At 39.4% G+C, this 20,434-nt stretch overlaps 1 protein-coding gene across 1 annotated transcript in view; it reads right to left on the bottom strand.

Moving 5' to 3' along the window:
- Positions 1-10,655, bottom strand: part of TRPA1 (transient receptor potential cation channel subfamily A member 1) — a 37,830-nt gene extending 27,175 nt beyond the window's left edge. Inside the window, exons 1-7 of the mRNA XM_055705245.1 lie at positions 10,475-10,655; positions 7,653-7,815; positions 6,202-6,377; positions 4,295-4,402; positions 3,410-3,518; positions 2,907-3,052; positions 1,267-1,403 (exon numbers count right to left, since the gene is read on the bottom strand). Coding sequence (XP_055561220.1) covers positions 1,267-1,403; positions 2,907-3,052; positions 3,410-3,518; positions 4,295-4,402; positions 6,202-6,377; positions 7,653-7,815; positions 10,475-10,594 — 959 coding nt within the window. The 5' untranslated portion in view covers positions 10,595-10,655. The remainder of the gene's footprint in view (positions 1-1,266; positions 1,404-2,906; positions 3,053-3,409; positions 3,519-4,294; positions 4,403-6,201; positions 6,378-7,652; positions 7,816-10,474) is intronic.
- Positions 10,656-20,434: the final 9,779 nt, after the last annotated feature.

Genomic DNA, 20,434 nt, shown 5'->3' with positions numbered 1-20,434 from the left:
TAAAGATACCTCCATTATCTACAGTAGACCCCTCCAGCCAGGCACAAATATTGAATGCTTCACACACGCTCAAAATAAATTCCAAGGTGGCTGAGGAGAAAGTGAAGTCATTTTATAAAACATTTAGATGGAAACATGACAGTAGGAATGTGAAAGGATCAAGTCCTGCCTATGCTTCACTGCTCCTTCACTTCTCAACAAGTTGATGTCACTATTCAGTTTATTTATGTTCTGAGAGATCTGGGTCATTTTCGACCTCTCTGATGGTTCTTGATAATATTTTCTTTCCTGTTTCACAAACACAGGTATTAAAAGTGTCATTCTTTTTACCAAGCTTTTTCCAAGGGCAATCTTTTTCATGCATATGACAGCCAGTCATCTATTAAGTAGTATGTTGTGTCTGCACAATTTTCTTTGGCATTCTGTCATCGCTTTGTCTTCAATCGTGTTCTATCATGGTAGCATTTCCATGTATACCCAAACCTTATCTTAAGTTTACAATACAGTCCCCTTGTAATTTCTTCAATTATCTTTGAATCATCTCCCCTGCCTCTGACTTTCTACTAATTATTTTATATTGTAATACACTTAAATGCAGTGAGACACATCTTTCTTGCAAAAATGTATAGATGGGGAAATATACTATCTTCCATGGAGCTGGTAGCCAGCACATCTAAGTGTCTTTCTGCCACAGAAGACTGAGGAAACTTCTCCACAGTCTAGTACTCTGGTTTCAAACGGAGTGTGAAAGACTAGAGAAGCCTAGAGGATTATTACATACACAAACACCATCTACAATTTTGTAGTCATAAAGAAGTGTACCAACATCTATTTGTTGGTAAGTATAAGGTAATTTTTTGAGGAAAAAAGAAAACATTTTTAAAGAATTTATATTTTTCACTCATTTCTGGAGAACATAATCCTATTAGATGAGGGCATTTGTTCCACAACCTCAGAGTCTGTTAACAATCCATGAACTTGTTCACCTACTATGCTGGAGGGAATTTTCAATACTGTTAGTGAGCATCCCTTGGCATGGTTCCAAGATAACTGGAACTCTTGATTTTGGGTGCAGCACAAAAACGTTTAGCATTCTGACCAAATTACTGACTCTATCACTAAAACCATCCCCCATCCCATGAAGTTGTTTCAACCCATATGGGTGTTCCAAAGTATACTATATAAAGTATAATTTGGTGCTGACAATAACTGAGACTATCATAGCTCACATAATTTACAGTGAAATCTGGCAGAGCAGCCTCCTACCTGTGAAGCAATGTTTCCTTATTCCCATCTACAGCATCAATAATGGATTCCTCACCAGCGTAGGATGACATCATTAATTTCACAATCTCAGTTGCTCCTTGAGTGGCAGCAAAATGAAGTGCTGTGCACTTTTCATTCTGTAAATGGGAAAATGAAACAACATTTAAATATTTAAACCCCAACAACCTAACCTCCAACCTCGTAAACATACTAGTGAACTAGCCGGGATTCATGATTCTTAAATGCCTTCATTTCTATGTAAGTAATGAAACTTTAGTCTTTAACTATAGTGGAACTCTAAAGAGATCTTAAAAACCAGAAAAGACTACAGAGATAGTTTTAAAGGATTACTACAAAGCTTCTTATTGTTTTACACCAAGTCTCTAAGATATGAGATAATGACAGTCTTAGCAATCTTTGTAGTTGAATTAATAAACAGACACAGAGAGCACCCTTTAATACAAGAGATGAAGCAAAGGAAAACTACAGAAAACCATACATAGATCAATACAAATGAATAGCAAACAAATGTGCCCTTATAATACAGAAAATGTATTATTCTAAAATGTTTTTGACTTCCTTGAAAGGGATCTTCCTTAGAAGTAATTCTTCAATAAAATTTTCTGCAGGTTAAAAATAACTTGTTTTAATATGTTATTAAACTATTATAAGCTAGACAGTCATAAAATTACTAAGCAATAAAGTATTAGAACAATATGTGCCAGAACATGATTTAGCTAGATGGGACAAACTAACTTTGATACATGCCTGAGGCTTTTGACTTTCTCCTTTTTAGAACAGGAACATTTCAGTGAATGCGTTGGAATGGGCTTTTCCACAATGCCATAAGCATTCTCAAAAGGAGAGTCTTACCCATCACAAAATCAGCAGCATAAATCATCTCATTCAAAAGCTGCGTGTTCAAAGAATCAAACCAATAAAAGAAGGCTAAACCATGTTTATCTTTGCTCTCATGAGTTGATTTCAGCCTTGCAAACAATTTGATTAATGACAGATATCTGCAGAAATGTTTATTCATCATGAAGCTGGGCACAGGCCCTTACACCAACAGTATCACAGTAGCAGCAGTAGTATGAATTTGTGCTTGCTTACAAAGAAGATACTATAAAGGCCAAGGCAAGGCTAGGGATAAACAAGAATGATGAGAAAGGGTCAGATTGAAGATTCCACTTCTCGGAAGAGACGATAGCAGTTGCATAGTAAAGGGTTTCTAAAGAAGGCCGCACCATTCTGCAGAGTGCTCTCCCAGGCTCTGTTTATGACTCAAGGACTTCCTCAGCCAGAGGGGGTATCATTGTATGTAGTAGTTGAGAACCAATTTTTCCTCTATAGATCTGCCCAAATGTACTTTGAAATTTATTTTGAATTAATTTGAATTCAAATAAAAATTTGAAATGTATTTTCATATCCACAACACCCTATGTAAGTTGTGTAAAGAAACCTGGCATTTTGCCTGATTTGAACATGAGACTTTTTTTTTCATTTGCTGCTCCCTTGGTTTTGCATTGGAAGAGACCATGAGCACTGATTATCTGTTCAACTTTTTTTTCATACCGTTCAGAGATTTAGAAATACCTCGGTTTTACCAAAATTACATTTTGCTCCACTCTGAGTTTTACCTGTTTTAGATCAATTTGGGCTCCGAATTCAATGCACATTTTAATCATTTCAAGGTCTCCACTTTGAACCGCCAAATGAAGTGGACTGCACTTTCCATTATTGGTAAAATTGATGTGGGTTTTAGCAGAGTGACCCAATTCTTCACCTAAGACATGAAAATAAATGGATTTTTTTAAAGTGAGAATGAGATAACAGAAGATACAAAGGCTTTCAAAACAATTATATATTAACTGTGGAATAATATTCTCCTTCCTCAAAATACAAACCTTTCACATCTATCATTAAACAATGGGTGGACACGCATTTAGGAAAGCAGTTAGGCTGCAATCATACAAAAGTTATGAGCATGAATTACCCATAGGAATAATTGCATTAACTTCTTGTAAGTACAATCACAGTTATAAGTCCTTGTTTTCACAGTTCTTTGAGAATTAAAGCAGAAAATAGATAATGTTATTATAAACAATAAATCCTACTGAGTGTTTGGGAACAATGTATTTACCTTTTTTTAAAAGAATTTCCATACACGTCTTTGCACCTGAAAAGGCAGCTGCATGGATAGGCATACATCCTGTTTTGTTTGGTTTACATATTTTCCCTCCGTTTTCAATCTGGAAAATATCTGGATATAGCTTAATGACATACAGAAAATTCTGAATAATGAACATGCTATTACACAGAATCACAGAATGGTCAGGGTTGGAAGGGACCTCTGGAGATCATCTAGGCCAGGGGTCCTCAAACTACAGCCCGCGGGCTGGATATGGGCCCCCAGGGTCCTCCATCCGGCCCCCGGTATTTACAGAATCCCCCCCCCCCCCCCCCCGCCGGGGGCTGGAGGGGGAAACCAAGCAGCCGCAGATGACTGCCTGCCACTGCATCCGCGTGCCGGCCCCCTGGTTAAAAAGTTTGAGGACCCCTGGTCTAGGCCAACCCCCTGCTAAACATGTTCACCTAGAGAGGTTGCACGGGATCACGTCCAGGCGGGTTTTGAATGTCTCCAGAGAAAGAGACTCCACAGCCTCTCTGAGCAGCAGACACAGTCTCCTGGGTACCAGTCTCCTTTTTTTAAAATGCTGTATATGCATTGTGAAGTTTATACACAAACATCTTTTACATGTTATATCCATACATCTATAAATACATGTGCTTCATCTTGTGTTCTCATGACTTTCAAAATCAGTTTAAATTTTTTTGTAAGTTTGCTGCTCCGATATATTAATATATGCTCCTAAAAGGTTGTTTCTTAGTAATCTATGCAAAGCAACTTGAATACCAGATCCATGACTAACCGTCCTCCATTGAACAAAGACAGAACACAGGAACAGAATAACACTGCATCAAGGTAAACAAATTACATTAAAAATTGATGGATAATTATACCTACCAGAAGTGTCAGTGCTTCAGGATTATCCTTGTAACATGCAACAATTATAGGTGTGTTCCCTGCTTCACCTTCCAAATTAACATCTGTACTGCTATGCTGTACTAAAATCTAAATGGTTAAGAAAACATTCAGTCAGCCATAAGCCAAACACAACAATGAAGGCCTATTCCGTTACTTTTGTTGTTTATCACCCATAGCACTCTTGCAACTTGCTCTTTTCACATGCCAACAGCCCGCAACACACAGGCAGAGGAGCGGGAGAATGTAGAAAAATGCAGGTAAGAACAGAAAAGCAAAGTAAAATTCTTTACAGCAGACAGCTGGGTAACTAGATTAAACACTGTATATAGCTGCACAGGAGCTGAAAGTTTTATTTAACAATTTTCCCAATACTGGGACAAAAACCTTTTCTGTAGCAAAGTGCAGATGGGGATTTTTAACCAAAGTTTGTTATAATGTCTTGTAATGTTCTGTATTCCCTGGAAAGTGGCAATGTTGTAGATCCTGCTCGATTAGGCATCTATTGGACAGATATAAAATACCAAGGGAAACAAGAAAATTGAAACAGGGACCCTTCCAATCCTGAACTCCTGCTTCAGTCCCTATGTTAACAGTTAACACTGAGCTATCAGTATCACCAAGTACCTCTATGACTGCTTCCAGCATTTTTTGAGAAGCGAAGGATCTAGAAATGATCATGATTGTACTGCACCCCATATTTATTCCTCTACCTACATATTTATTTAATTGTCATTCAGTAATTCCAAAGAATTTTACTGTACTGGAGGGACTGGCACACTTCAATCACTCTCAGGCAATTTGACAATAGAAACCAAAAGGAGAATTAGCTTGAATACACAATGGGAGGGGGGTAGGAGGGGGAATGAGAGCACGCATTTAGTCAAGAGCAGAGCTGTAAAATAACTCAAACCCAGAACTTGACACAAAGGCCATTTAAAAAACCCCACTGTATTTCAGATTTTTCTGTTCTTAATTCATAATAAAATCAGATTTTGTAAAAGACGTGAGGACAGTGAAATATTTCATCATTGAAAATTTCTAAAGGATTTTAAGTCTTGAACAGAGGAATATGGTTTTCTTTTGGGTTTTTTTTTGATGAAGTAATAAAAAAGACAACTTTAAAGGGAGAAGCAAGTGATACAGTTTTAAGATTGCATTCACCTTGTAAATTCAAAACCTTTACAAATTCTAAAATTCTATCCAAATGCTGCATATGAAGAAAACATTCTCATTGCACTTGGACAAATGATGAAAAAATTATGGTGCTTAAAATCTCCATGCTGTTGCTATTTTACAAGGTTCAAAATGGACACCTTAGTAATTTCTTCACAATATATTTTTGTGATTTTTAATTGCAGCTTTAGTTCTGCTATTATTAAAAATTATTATTAAAATCTTGGTTTTAAGAACTGTGTTTTCTGACTAATTTTAATCTGGTTTTCATTAAAAAAATGCAATATGAAACTAGAAAATGTTGATACTTCTATGACTCCCTATACAATTTAAAAAAAAATAAAATCAGAACATAAACATTTGAAATGACACGTGCCTACATGAAATTTTAGTGTTAAAAAGAACCTTTTTTTCTTTTGAAAAAGAACTTTCTGAACTTTTAAAATTCAGAAACTAAAAGAATTCTCCATGAAATGTAACAACTACTATCATTACATAAATATCAGTATTTATATAAATCAGTAGGTTATTTTTGACTTGCTGTGCTAAGAAGACACAAACATTTCTATAAGCATCCTATGTTACACAACCTACTCTCTAAACAAAGCACACAGGGGAGATACAGCATGTATAAACAAGGTCTTGGCATTCTGCACGCAGCTGCTGTTGAGCTACTTATTAAGTCTGTAGATTTATGAGGACTTTAGACTTACCTTAACAATTTCATTATGCAGGGACTGCACTGCCATGTGCAAAGGTGCCATCATATTGGAGTTCAGAATGTTTGGATTGGCTCCCCTGCTAAGAAGCAAACTAACACTTTCAACCTGGTTTTTCTTTGTGGCCCAGTGCAGTGGGGTATTTCCAGAAGAATCCATCACATTTAGTACTAGGCCAAAAGAGAGAAAACAAAAACAAAACCAAAGCAAAATCATCACATGTTCTGATTGTACTGGAAAAAAAAAAAAAAAAAAGTGTCCTCAATGGAGGTTTAGGTCTGTGCTACTGCATTTCTTTGAAGAAAAAAAAGGAAAGATTCCATGTCACACAGTGCATTGTGTTATCTTGATTAAATATTGTGCTGAATACGCAGTATTAGTTAGAGAGATGGGAGGAGTGAAACATCTGTTTCTTGCACATTATTTTTCTCCCACCAAGGGTTACTTGATTTCTCTTTCCTTGTCTCTTCTCTTTCCTATCTTACTCAACTTTGCAGCTATTGCTTTAGAGGATGCACAAAACAAGTGTATGTGAATAACTAAAATAAGAGATACTGAATAAGTGCTTGTAAATTGTAAGATCAAAGACCCTATCTATTCTGATTCACTTGAGAACACAGAAGTCAATCCATTCATGCCCAGTGATAAAAATGGTCTATTGTACACATATATTCTGAGATTCAAAATTTCAAATAAACTTAAACAAATATTCTAAAAAATCAAGACAAAAGTTATATACTGAAAAGAAAAATAAATTTCAGCCAGAGTAGTCTAAAATTAGATTGGCCATCACTGGGTGAAAAAATGAGCTTTTCAGGGCTATTGCATGTTTGCTCAGTAGCTCACAGTCTGTCAGTGGAGTACTATGTAGTTCACAACGCTTACTAATAGCTACTAAACGACACTTTTTACACAGAAAGTTTTTCCATCATTGAAGGCCCCCATATTCTCCTATGTACCACTTCTTCCCTAAACTTTTTTAGATGGCCTATCTCATCAAATGTTTACTCTTCCCCGCTACTAATTAAGTTATACATTGTTACAATGACAACTTCAATGACAAGCATAAGAAGCCAAATTAATTCTCTTTTAAATTTCCTGTATTAGAAATGTAACAAAAGACACATAACATAAATAAGGAAGACAAAAAGTCAGCCTACTTGTACTTCACTGAAGTTTTCTTTTTTATTTCTGAGGACTGTAAACCTGAGTCCCAACAAAATAAGATATATTGATTCACTGCATTAGAGAGAAAACAGTCCTAACAAAAAGGGCAACCCAAACCACACCTGAGACACTGCAAACTGTGGCAGACAGTCTGAATTCTATTTAAAACTGTAAATGTAGATAACAAATACCAGTTCTGCTTCAGTTGAGTAACAAACATTTAGATTATTGAACATTTTTATTCTATAAAATAAGATATTTCATAAAATGTGTCTTACCTTCACAGGAAGAATCGTCTATGATCAGCTGCATTAATTCTATTTGACCTCCTTCCGCAGCGTGATGCAGTGGGGTGGCATTTAATTCATCCACTTTGGTAAGCCCAGAACGATTCTTCTTAATGAAGCTCCTTAGCCTACAGGCGCTTCCATCTGAAATCACCTATTTTGGACACAAATTTTCTTATTTTCTCATTCTTTTAATAGGCAAAATGTTAGCAATGCTATAATGTGTTACTGTGGGCATGTTACCACTCAATAATTCTCCCCCAACTGTTTCGTTGCATACAGAAGTACACAAATCCTGATCAAATTGAGTTAACAGTCAAACTCAGATCGATTTAATTGGTTGTAAAATCAGACCCAGATGAGAAACAGTGCAGAATTAACAAAAATGGAAATTATCTTGAATACATTATTTTGTCTTCTGTTGTACATCCAAGATCCTCCCTCCACCATGGAAAATCTCAAAAAAGCAAATTCATCACTTACTGTTTTATACTCTCTACAGCTTTGGCCATGCCAGATACATTCAACAGAGAGGAAAAAATAATAATCTAGACAAATGCCTTTTCTAGATCTTTCTACAGAGAATGATATTATGCCCTATGCTCTCAAGTTCAGCTGTTGGGTTTCTGTGATGTTATGTCAGAGCAACCGATAAATTCTTTAATTTCATCAGTATCCTAAAAGCATCCCATAGGCTACTATCTCAGCCTGAAACAACCCAGCATCTTCATAGCACAGTACAATAAAACCCCCTCTGACAGCTCAGCCCACTTATACCTTGATACCTTCCTGGTACTGTGCTTTGCAACTGAAGCCCACTATGGCAACATTGCTGATACTTTATGATGTTCTCCAAATATTTTTGTTAAAGAGTGTTTCAAAATCCATAGTTGTATACGAAGAAAAGTGATAGAAAAAAATGATTGCAGTAGAAGGGGCAATAATTTAAAACCAAGTTATTAAAAAGTTAACAGGGAATAAGAACAATTCCACAACATTAAAAAAAAAAAAAAGGAAAGAAAAATGCATATCAAAAATAATGCAAAGTTTCCCAATGATGTGTAAGCAAGCAAAGGGTAAAAAAAATGCAAATCCTCTAAAATCACTGTTCCTTCTCAGCTGCAAAAGAAAAGGAAAACTTTGCTCTCCAGGATCGCCTGAGCCACAACGACTCAACTATTGTTGCTGTCAAGAAGGAAATACACATTACCGGCAGCCCATTCATACTCTTAAGCACGTGTTTAACTTAACTTCAGCTTAGCCACACTGACCTCAAAGAGGTTACTTCTGTCAACAACGTTGCAAATGCGTTTAAAGGTTTAGAAGACTGGGGCCAGTACAGGAGTAACATCTGCTTCAAAAGTGCAATCACAAAAAGATAATTTCCATTGTGGAAAGGGTACTTAACTTTCAACTGTCACAAAAATAAGAGGTCAATTACATACACAAATATCTATACATTTTATACACATCAAAAAGCTATTTAAGAAAACCTTATTACAAAGCCCAGTATCTTCTATTCCTTCTAATATTCTAACTTATTTTAATTTTAATGAATTTAAAATCTTTCTATTGATTTAGACCACATTTTACCACTCATTACATTGGAATTTTTCATCAGTAAGACCAAATGTGGCATGATGATAATTTCTGTCAACAAAAATAAGATTTTTCAGCCAATAATGCAGTGTTTCATTAATAAAATGGGAAAGGAAGAAATCAGTTGGGTCTTCTCAGTACTTTGGTTGGTTGGTTCAAAACAGCAAAGCAAGTTATTTTAAACAACAGCAGCTGCTTTGCCCTTCACCTGAACAGCTCCGGTGGCAGATCACCCACCACAGTGACAAGCTGTATTATGCTGAAGAGGTGCTGCTCAGGACTATAGCTAGCACACAGAAAACAAGGCTGGAAATGACCTCAAGAGGTCTTTAAACTCATTCACATACTTTGTCAAATTCTTTTAGCCTGCTCTTACAAATCTCCTAAGTTACCCAAGTCATTCATCCTATAAGCAACCTCTTCCTTTGCTTGATATGTCTTAACTCTTAGAAAAGGCTTCCCTGACACTTGGTCTGGGTCTCCCTAGCTGCAATATACATGCACAACTTCTTGTTCTGTTCTCTGTGCAAAAGAGAAGGTGTTAGATCCTTCCTGGCAGCAATTTCGCATTTGTAGGTTGGTGCTGCTGGTTCCCTTTGCCTTCATTACAGTCCCAGCGCTTCTAAACCTTCCAGACGTTTTTGCTAGACGGTCTGCTGATTCCCATCGTAACTTCTGGACCGCCCTCTAAGAGTGGGACCTTTTCTGGGGAGCCATGCCCGGGGGGGATGTGAGCCCACGGCAGCTGCCTGCCACCCACCCCTGCGACCCTGCGTCCTCCTTCGCCAGCTCCCCTCCCGCATCCCCACTCGCCCCGGCTCGGACTTGGCCACACAACGCCGCAGTGTCCTGTGCCTTCACACCCCATGGCCAGGGAGGCTCCCAGCCCCTCTCTCACCCCTCGGCTCTTCCCTCACGGCTCCCTTGACGAGTGAGGGGAAAGGGTCTCCTGGAGCAAAGGGTGTCCGGGACACAAACAGTGCCAAGCCCGCACAGCTGCCTCCAATCCTGACTTCGCCCCCACCCACCGCACCCTCCACCTTCACCCTCCGCACCCTCCACCTTCACCCTCCGCGTCCCAGCGCCCTCCCAGCCTTGGGCAACGTCTCGTCCCACGCCGGCCTCGGTGTTTCGGGCAGCTGGGCTGCCCCCTCACTCACACCCGCCACCCCGCTCCCGGGACCGCCACTCGCTCCGCGCCCCGCCGCACGCACCTTGAAGACATCCTGCGAGGCGACGGAGGCGGCATCCGCCTCGCAGACGACGCCCTGGTAGGAGCTGGAGGCCGCCGCCTTCTCCCGCGCCTGGCAGAGCCGCAGCAGCGAGCGCTTCATGGCGCCCACCCGCCCGGCTCCGAGCAGCGCCCGCCCCGCCCGCTCCGGAGACCTGCGAGGCGAGAGACAGAGTGACGGCCCGTGCCGAGGCCGCGCCCGGCCACCCCGCGAAGCGGCGGCAGGAGGCGGGGAAAGCGGGCGGGGGCGCTCCCGCCGCGGACCCCGGCAGGCAGAGCTGCCCTCCGCCGCGCCGACGGGCAGGTCCGGGCGGTCCCCCGCAGGGGCCGCCGCCTGGACCCGCGCTGCGTGGGCGCTGGGCGGCCGCCCCCGCAGCCGGGTGGGGAGCCGCGGCGGCCACCGCTGACGGAGTTAACGGCTACCGCTGGGTTTTAGGGGGTATGTGGCAGTGACAGAGGTCCCTGGAGGTGCGCGCATCTGTACGTGCAGAGCTGCAGGGCGGAGAGCACAGTGTGCAAATATGAAAGTAAATAAACGCAGAGCGCAGCCGGAGGAGCGAAGCCGGGCTCTCGGCGCAGCCCGCGCGGAGAGGGGCCGGGGCGGCCGGGCAGCGCCGCTGCCGCCGTCTGCGGGGCCGAGCGGACGGCCTGCACCCGCCTCCCGGCTTTAACACGGTTAGTCGAGTTTCCTACGCTTCGCTTTTCGGTATTTCCTTTGTAGTCACAACATTTTCTTGTACGATTTTTTTACCAGCGAGTTTGGAGCAGCGCAGGAAAGCGATGGGAAGAGTACAGAAAGGGAGCAGCTCGAAGCGTTTCGATGGGTTAATTGCGAAAGCGACTTTAACTGAGTCATTCTTCTCAAACGGAATTCCACAGGTGTATCTCGGAGAACTAACGGTTTACTTAAGGCGATAGGACGAGCCCTACCGGCGGTCGGGCAGGGCTCGGGCGGAGCGGCGGGGGCTCACGGGTGGCGGCTGCCTGCGCCCCCACGGTTTATGGCAGCGGCAGCTTCGGGGGTGCCGCAGCCAGGTGTCCGGCCAGCGCAGCCTGTTCACAGCCGTCATCGGCAACTCTCCACGGATTCGTTTTGAACTCTTTTATGCTGTCCGTGCCACAACATTCTGTGCACTAAGTGCCGTAATTTCATTATGTGTTTGTGAAAAATGCTTTCTTTTACCACTAGCTTCCCTTGGTGCTCCCTAGTGTTTTTATTTTGAGAAATGGAGAGTTGTTCTCTATTTTTTTAAAATCCCTGTTAATGCTCATGATTTCGCAAATTTCTTCCAGCTATTTGCTCACTAATCAGGCTTCATTCGTATGGTTTTTCTTCTTAGGGATGCCATTTTGTATCTCTGAACAACCTCATCCTGCTACTCTGCATCATTTCCATGTTCCTTTTGAAATGGGATGGCAAGACCTACAGGCTGAAGTCAAGGTATATTCGAGCAATAGTACCAACTGTTTATTCAATTTTTTCTTCATTCCTCACCTAAGTGCTCACAAAGGCATTCGATTTTTTTGAATGCCACAGAGCTAAGTTCCCTGAGAAACACCACAATCCCTTTTCTAAGTGGAGATAGTATAAAAAAATAGCACTTGTGCTATACTCACTGGTATGAGGATAATTAGGGTTATATTTCCTCCGTGTACCCACCTAGCATTTATCAGCATTTAATTTCATCTGACATTTCATTACTGTATCACCAAACCTTGTGGGATCTCCCACAACCATCTACATTTTTGGTCATTCTGAAAAATTCAATAATGCCTTCCATATCACCAGAATGTCTTTGCACCGTTGATCCCAACACTGGCTTTAAGGGGTCCTTGCCCTGAGAAAGTTTATTTCTATTCCATTTTTTTTTTTAAACCCTTAACCCAGATTCAGAAAAACCTTCCCGCCTGTCTTAAGACAGTTTATTTTCATTAAGAGACTGAGGAAGGACCTTGTTGAAGAACTTTCCTAAATGCACTTACCACTGGTATTTGTACCTTTACACTTGCCGATTCCTTCAGAGTTTCACTGGCATGTGTAACACCAGACTTCTCTCTACAAATGGTGTGTTTGTTGTTTTGATCGTGGAGCTTTTAACTCCAGAATCATTTATAGTAAGTTGCTTAAGGTACACAACCTTAATTAAGTAGTCTTAAGATCATAAGACTAAATAGTCCTAAGACTAACTGGGTGGTTTTAAGTGCTTGTGATGTAGAGCTTTGGTCCTATTATTTATAAGGCAACATTAACAAATGGAACAAAAAATGTTTCTTCAGCCCACATTCTGCCATAGCCCATAGATATTGCATACATTCAACAGCAGTACATTAAGGCACATTTTAGTGTTATGTCATCATTAATTGTGACCAAAAGAAACACGGTCATTTATGCTATAGCAAGAAAGCTACACTCAAGATAGTCATTAGTGCCTGCAGAGATTCTATTTATGTGATTTGGGATTAAGTCACAGGAGGAGCCCTCTGTATTTCTAAAGCCTTTACCTTGTACTTCGACTAGGAGCAGCCTCAATGAGATTGTTCACCTTCCCATGGTGAGGTCCCTTTGAATTCTCTGTCTGACCTTAACTTTTCTGTTGCTCATAGTATTCATTGTGAGAAATTAAGCTCAACAAATAACAGTCTAGATATCATATAAAGAAAATAAATGTTATTTTCTGCAAGAATCATTACTGGGAAATAGAGGTATTGCTGAATCATTAGTAAGCACTAGTAAATCTATCATCCATTTTTTTCTTAACATCCCCTAAATTGCAGTCAGAGTAATGCTATGAAACAACAGAAGTCATGATCCTCAAACAGCCATGGTTTTACTTATTTTCTTCAATCAGATAATACTGCCCCCTTCTTTTAAAATTACTCTTAGTTTTCAGTCTTCTATTAAATGTTCAGAAGAATGTTCAGAACATGACAAATAATACAAAGGTTTTCCATTCCCAGGAGGAATCAAATGGAATTTTAAGTGGGCTGACCACAGCTTTTATTTCTGCATAATGATTTGACATAAGGAACTAATTCACATAAGTAATCAGAGTGTAACCTTTCTTGCAGCTGTTTTCCCCAAGAGTAGATTAAAACACGTTTATACCATTTTATTTCAAACATGATCCTGCTAATGGTAGAATAGTGAATCCATTAGTACAAGCAAAATTCACTAAAGGTAATCATAAAGCAGCATTTCATTAAAAATATGTTTGTTTAATAATTAAATTGTATATACCATAAATATGCACCATTCCTGTCTTGCAGCCTTAGTAACACAGTACTGCAATTTTGTTAATTTTGAAGGCCTAGGAACTGTAAATTCAAGCAAATACCAGTAATGAAAAGGATGGACTGTGTGTTTTTTGGTTTGGAAGTGATTTATTTAGGAAGTATTATACAAATTATGATGTGTAAAGTTATACTGAGGATTTTGTATTGTCAGCTTAATACAGTAAGCCAAATGAATTCATCATACTATTTCAGATATTGATTACAGTCATCCAAAAATTAATCCAAGCTGCTGCCTAAACAAGCAAGCATGTAGTGTCTCCTACAAGTTTTCAGAAACATGTTGTACTTGCCATGGAGAAAAATGCTACTGTCTTTTTAAACCAGCAGAGTGAATTTAACTTGCATTTTACCCTTATGTCTAATGGATTTTTCATTGCTTTTTTTCTTCTTGAGATTTTGCTGTAGCGAGGAACATGCTGCTATGCTCAACAGAAGGATTGAAGTTATTGACAGATTTATTACATGCCTTATTTAAAAAAAACCCAAACAAAAGAGTACTTAACAATAATTCAGTCCACTACACTGCAGTCTGTTTTTTTCTAATGATTATCAGATATGAAATATCTTACAGATTTTGAGTCCTACTTTTAATGCTTTGTACAAGAAGAAATTTAAATAGATGCCCATAGAGTACAAGCTATGCTTTGAAAGTACTTTAAATTGATGTTATGGTTAATATCAATTGTAATAAGTCAGGGAGATGACACTCCATGAGAACACTCTTTGTAAGGATACTTCCCAAGGTTCTCAGTACATCTCAGCAATTATCAGCAATGACTATTGGCTTCAAGTTAACTCCAACAAAAGGTTTTAAGTATACAAACTGGATCTAGAAAAGGTTTAAGTGTATGGTAGCAAAACTGAATGCAATCCCTGTCCCTGTGAGAGTTGGATGCTTCAGAGTGGAGTGTGTACAGGGAAGGGGTGACTTAGGTACCCATTCCAGACAGTAGTGCTTCTGTGAATCTGGGAGCAAAACCATGTCTTGCCAACTATCTTTTAAACAAGCAGAGGGCCTCTTACATGCCAGGCATTATATGCCGCCTTCAAATTAAAGAGGCTAAAACATACTCTGTCTACTTCTTAATAAAAGCAATCATGGCCACCAAATGGCAGCTTGCTTTCTGGTAGTGATGCTCTCTCCTTCTGTTGAAGCTGTGCCAATGTACAGCCAGAGACTGTCAGGATCAAAGTTCTGAAGTCTGGTTCCCTTCCACACTGGAAAACTTACCTTCTTGTGTCTGCCTCCAGGACTGGTTTTGTGGTTTTACAATCAGCTACCACTGACCAAACCCAGCAACCATCTGTGAAGCAGGGACCTCACCTCAATCCTGGGCTTCCCGTAACTACGGAATTTAGGAAAAGCTGAATTATCAGGCTTCAGAGACTTTCTGGTCCATAAAGTCCAATCAGACTGAGGCATAGTATATATGCATTACACTGCTTATTATGGACAAGTTTATTTCAGTTCTGGATATTGTGAAGTTATACCTCCAGCTGTACCAACTCTAAAAATCTGGACAATCTTAGTAATGAAATACATAGAACCATTGCATGGTTTGGGTTGGAAGGGACCTTTAAAGGACATTTAGTCTAATCCCCTTGCAATCAGCTAGACCAGGCTGAAGATACAGGCGCCTTGGGATATTTATACATGTAAGAATTAGGCAAGATTTTGCTTTAAGCAAGACACTCCTAGATCCTACCTGCAGTCTAATTCAGGCACTTTCTTGCTGACTGGTAATATGTTCAGAAGGCATTATTTCTTAGCGCTACTGGGTCTTTCCTCATCAGCTGTGTATTCTACATTGCCATTGCTGTCCTAACATGGATCCACAGATTTCTCCTACACAGTCTATATGCTGCCATGCCTGTCAGGGAACAGCACCCTCACTGCAACAGTAATTTTTATTCATTGGTCTGCCTGCTTAGAAACCCTTCTCTCTTCCGGACATTCTATCCAGCAAAATTTGTCCTCTGTAAAGACATCTTGGACACACAACTCCTACACTCTCTTCTCGGAAAAGCTGGAAAGAGCCTTTGATGGCTTTTGTTCTTTTGGAGTTACAGTCTTGTCTCACTGGTGATTATTGATATTGACCTGTTACTGGCAAACGTCTTTATAGGTGGAAGGTCTTAAAAATTACCATAGGAAGGAAAATGTCAGAATGTGTCCTAGTAATTCATAACACTCTAGGAATATAATTGCCTTGACCATATACAGTTAACAGAAAAGCAAAATAAGTAGGAATACTTCCTTATTACAACTGCATTAACTGCTTGCTTTATCATTCTGTTGAATGTTTCCATGCGTCCATTATTTCCTAATGAAAACACACAGTAAATTTTGAGCTTACTGTCTTGGAGTTTTCCTATTGTGTAGGATGTCTGATATACTTTTTCTAGATATAAAGATGTTTCCCAAAAGAAATGTCATCATTAAGGGATTAAGATAGCAATGGAGATATGTTACAAATTACTAGCTGAGTGTGAATCTTCCCATACTTAGTCATGATTGCAGAAAATAACTCTTATATCTAAGATGATTTGGGCCAGAAAGTGCTTGAAATAAGAATGAAATAGAAAAGTCTCGGCTTGGAGGGGGAGTGGTGCAGGGAACCCAAATCAACAGAGGAAAATGAAATAGATGTTAATATCACAAAAATAGGTAAAATAGTGAAAAAATGCATGTCAGCATTTTCATGAGGGGACCTGATACTGTTTTCCTCAGAGTGCTATGTGCATCTCACTGCTAAAGCAGTGCTCAAACTTTTTCATTGTCATAGTTGTTTTGGGGAACCACTGATGGAAAAGAACATGGATGTTTCCCCTGTCACCAGTTTGCAAGCACAGAAAATGAAGGGTGGAGGAGATAATAGTGTGCATTATTTCCAACTGTCTTCACAGCGTCATTTCAAACTTATTTTTATGACTGTATCTCTAGCCTTTCTACTATCCCCTCTCATGCCTGTTTTTCTCCCTTAGCTTCTCTGTTTATATTTCAAGGCAGCTTAATTATCTTTCTTCTCTTTCCCTGACGTTATTTCCTTATTGTACTTATTATCCAGCCAACATTTGTCTTCTCTTTAGCTTATGCAGACTATACTTTCATTTCTTGAACTCAGAGGATTCACTTAACCGTCTAATTCTTCTACGTACAAGCATTTCCTTAATTTCTGACATCTAGAGAGAGACATGGATCCTACCTTTCAGGTTAACCTGAATCTCTTGTATAAGTAACTGGGAATAAATAATTGAATCTATATTGCAGAAGTGGTCAACACCAGAAGTCTTCATTAAATGCTTTCTATGGATCATCACAGACTGGTATAACTGCAACAAAATGTCAATTTTTCAAAATAGAATGCAGTTCCTCTTGTCTATGTCAGATTACAACTCAGGTTTACACTTCTTTCAAATATCAATAATTTATTTTGCAAGATGTCTATATCAGTTTTATTTCTTCTCAATGAATTGCCCATGCAATTGCACTGGAATTGTGAAGCAGAAATTTCAGTATATTGAACTGTTTCTATCAGGTTAGGAAAAAAAAAAAAAGACATTCAAAATTAGAATTATTAAAATGTATGTTCTATAGTGCAAATGAACTAGATATATTTTATTTAAAATGAAAGAAAACGTTATGTTGAAATGGTTACATATATAATTGAGTAAAAATGGTGTCTACATACCTGAATTCATAAAATACAGAAATATATAGTTTATTTTTAAATTAGTCAGTTTAAACACAGATAATTCAGGAAAGAAGAAAAAGGCCAAAATATCGTGATGGAATTACTTTAAGCACAGTATAGTATGTTTTAGCTAGTCTTTTACTGACTCTTGACTTGATTTCCCCAAGTCCTGGACATTCCTGTCCTAACTGAAGGATGGTGGTCATATAAAAGTCATTCAGACACTGTGTTTCATGGACTAAGGTTAAGTTTTGTATGCTTATTAAATGGCACAGATACAGGTTATTTGTTTGAAGTATATTTTATATTTTATATTTAGGAGATAAAAAATTGTGAATGAGACCCTCAGTAATAACAGTCCATTTTAGTCTAAGCATTTATAACCAAATATTTCATTTTTATAAACATTACTTAGAAATATAGTTAACATCTACCAATAAGGTAGGTGCAATACTTCAAATGTTTTTATATATAGATCTGCTGGGGAAAATAAATGTTGTCTGGTGGCCAAAAGAAAAACTAGTTTGTAAGAAATGTAAAGTCATACTGAACATGGAAGGTTGACATATTATTTGTATATTGCTTTCTATTTTCCTGCTTGAAAAAAGTAGATTTTATTAAAATTCACTAAGATATGTATCATACAGTTATTCAATTAGCTGAAATAATGCCAAATTTACATTTAGATATGAATTCCAAATATTCTACCTTGTATTTTTAACACAGAAATCTCCCTAAAAGCAAAAGAAAAATAGGCCCAACAAAAATTTCAGCGACAGAATCTGAGCTACAGGAAAACTATATTACGCTTACCATTCAAGAAGTTTGCAGGTGATTTCTCTCTGAAGCAACACATATATAAAGAACACAAAGATATGACTATTTGAATCCTTATCTGGTGCTTATATCAGTCAGTTCTTGTGACGCGTGAAGCCACCAGTTGCGTCATCTGGTGGCTTGCTCCGTGTAGACATGCTTATTTAAAAGAGGTAGGGATGCATTGCTCAGTGTGGGAGGAGCATCAATATTCATAAAGTTATCCTTGAAGCTTTCTTTTTTTAATACATCTAATCCAACCCCATCCATTTTCATTTCGGACTGCAAATGTACCTTCTGTACCAGAAGTTTTTTTCTAATACAATATCTTAGAGTAGTTTCAGTTTTGTTAGGTAGTCACTGGAGGGTACTTGTTTACCTATTTGCAATGAACTAATTGCTTTTAATGGAAAATCTAAACATCACCAAAGAGGAATACTGTCTACTTATGAAGATTCACTTCACTAATAAATGTTTCAAAAATTAGAATTGCTATACAAAAAGTAGTGGTCTGTGATCAATACCTAAAGCAACATGGGGCAGTGGGAGGGTTGCATGTGCTTTCTCTTTGAAATATAAATCATGTTTTGTTTTCTGCGCTTTATTTTTGAAGTGCCACAAAATTGCTCAGTTCATTTAAACTAATTCTCAAATGACTCCTTGGCCCCATCTGCATTAGACTGAAAGTCAGACTACACAGTTCTCTGGTGCTGAGCAGTTACTGTGGCCAGCATTTTGATACAGAACGTTTATTTGTGCTAGCACGTATCAACCAAATTGTCTTATCACATGTACTAAAATACCTAATAGTGCAATCTGGGGAAATTGACTCATATACTGAAGGTATTGATCACAGCCCACTACTTTTTATATGGCAATTCTCATTTTTGGAACATTTATTAGTGAAGTGAATCTTCATAAGTGTACAGTATGCATCTGGCACCCTGGGATGGGTCTCCTTGTGCTTTGAGGCTTCTGGTGGCTGCACCGGACCAGGGTGTCTGGGCATCTGGAAGAGGTAGAAATCCCAACTCTGCCCAAATTGACTGCAGTTTTTCCCTTAAGGGGGAAAATATTACAAAGAGTAAGGAATTATCTTTTTTCCCCCAACTTCTTTCTTTTCATTTTCCAACTACAACCCCCCCAACATTAAGATAATCTTTCTACATTAATTTCTACATTTTATTACTACAAGGCCAAGTGCAAGGTCCTGCACCTGGAATGGGGCAACCCTCAGTGTCAATACAGGCTGAGTGGAGAATGGATTGAGAGCAGCCCTGAGGAGAAGGACTTAGGGGTTACGGAGTACAAAAAGCTCAACATGGCCCAGCAACGTGTGCTTGCAGCCCAGAAAGCCAACAGAATCCTGGGCTGCATCAAAACACTTGTGACCTGCAGGTCAAGGGAGCTGATTCTCCCCCTGTACTCTGCTCTCATGAGACCCCAGCTGCAGCAGTGCATTGAGTTCTGGAGCACCCAACATAAAAAAAGACATGGACCTGTTGAAGAGAGTCCAGCAGTGGGTCACAAAATGATCAGAGGGATGGAACACCTCTCCTATGAATACAGCTTGACAGTATTTGGGTTGTTCAGCCTGGAGAAGAGAAGGCTCTGTGGGGACCTTATTGCAGCCAGCCTTCCAGTACCTAAAGGAAGCCTACAAGAAAGCTGGAGAGGGGCTTTTTGCAAGGGCATGTAGTGATAGGACAAGAAGTAATGGCTTTAAACTGCAAAAGGGTAGATTTAGATTAGCTGTAAGGAAGAAATTGTTCACTATGAGGGTTATGAGGCACTGGAACAGTTTGCCCAGAGAAGCTGTGGCTCCCCCATCCCTGGAAGTGCTCAAGGCCAGGCTCATGGGGCTTTGAGCAGCCTGGTCTAGTGGAAGGTGTCCCTGCCCATGGCAGGGGGTTGGAACTAGATGATCTTTATGGTCCCTTCCAACCCAAAACATTCTATGAGTCTGTGACATACTTCAAGCAGTATCGCAAATTTAAGTTCTGGGTGCTTTCATCTTCTTGTTTCAAAATCTATGAGCCTTACTGATTTTCAAACAAGGGATTTGGTTTGTGGTTCAAAGAGGCACATCTTGAAGCTTTTCTATCACCCTGATCATATAGAATCTGGACAGCACCAAA

The sequence above is a fragment of the Falco cherrug genome, chromosome 3, assembly GCF_023634085.1.
Source record: "Falco cherrug isolate bFalChe1 chromosome 3, bFalChe1.pri, whole genome shotgun sequence".
Taxonomy (NCBI): domain Eukaryota; kingdom Metazoa; phylum Chordata; class Aves; order Falconiformes; family Falconidae; genus Falco; species Falco cherrug.
The sequence above is the reverse complement of the archived record's forward strand: the minus strand, read 5'-3'. Positions and strand labels throughout refer to the sequence as shown.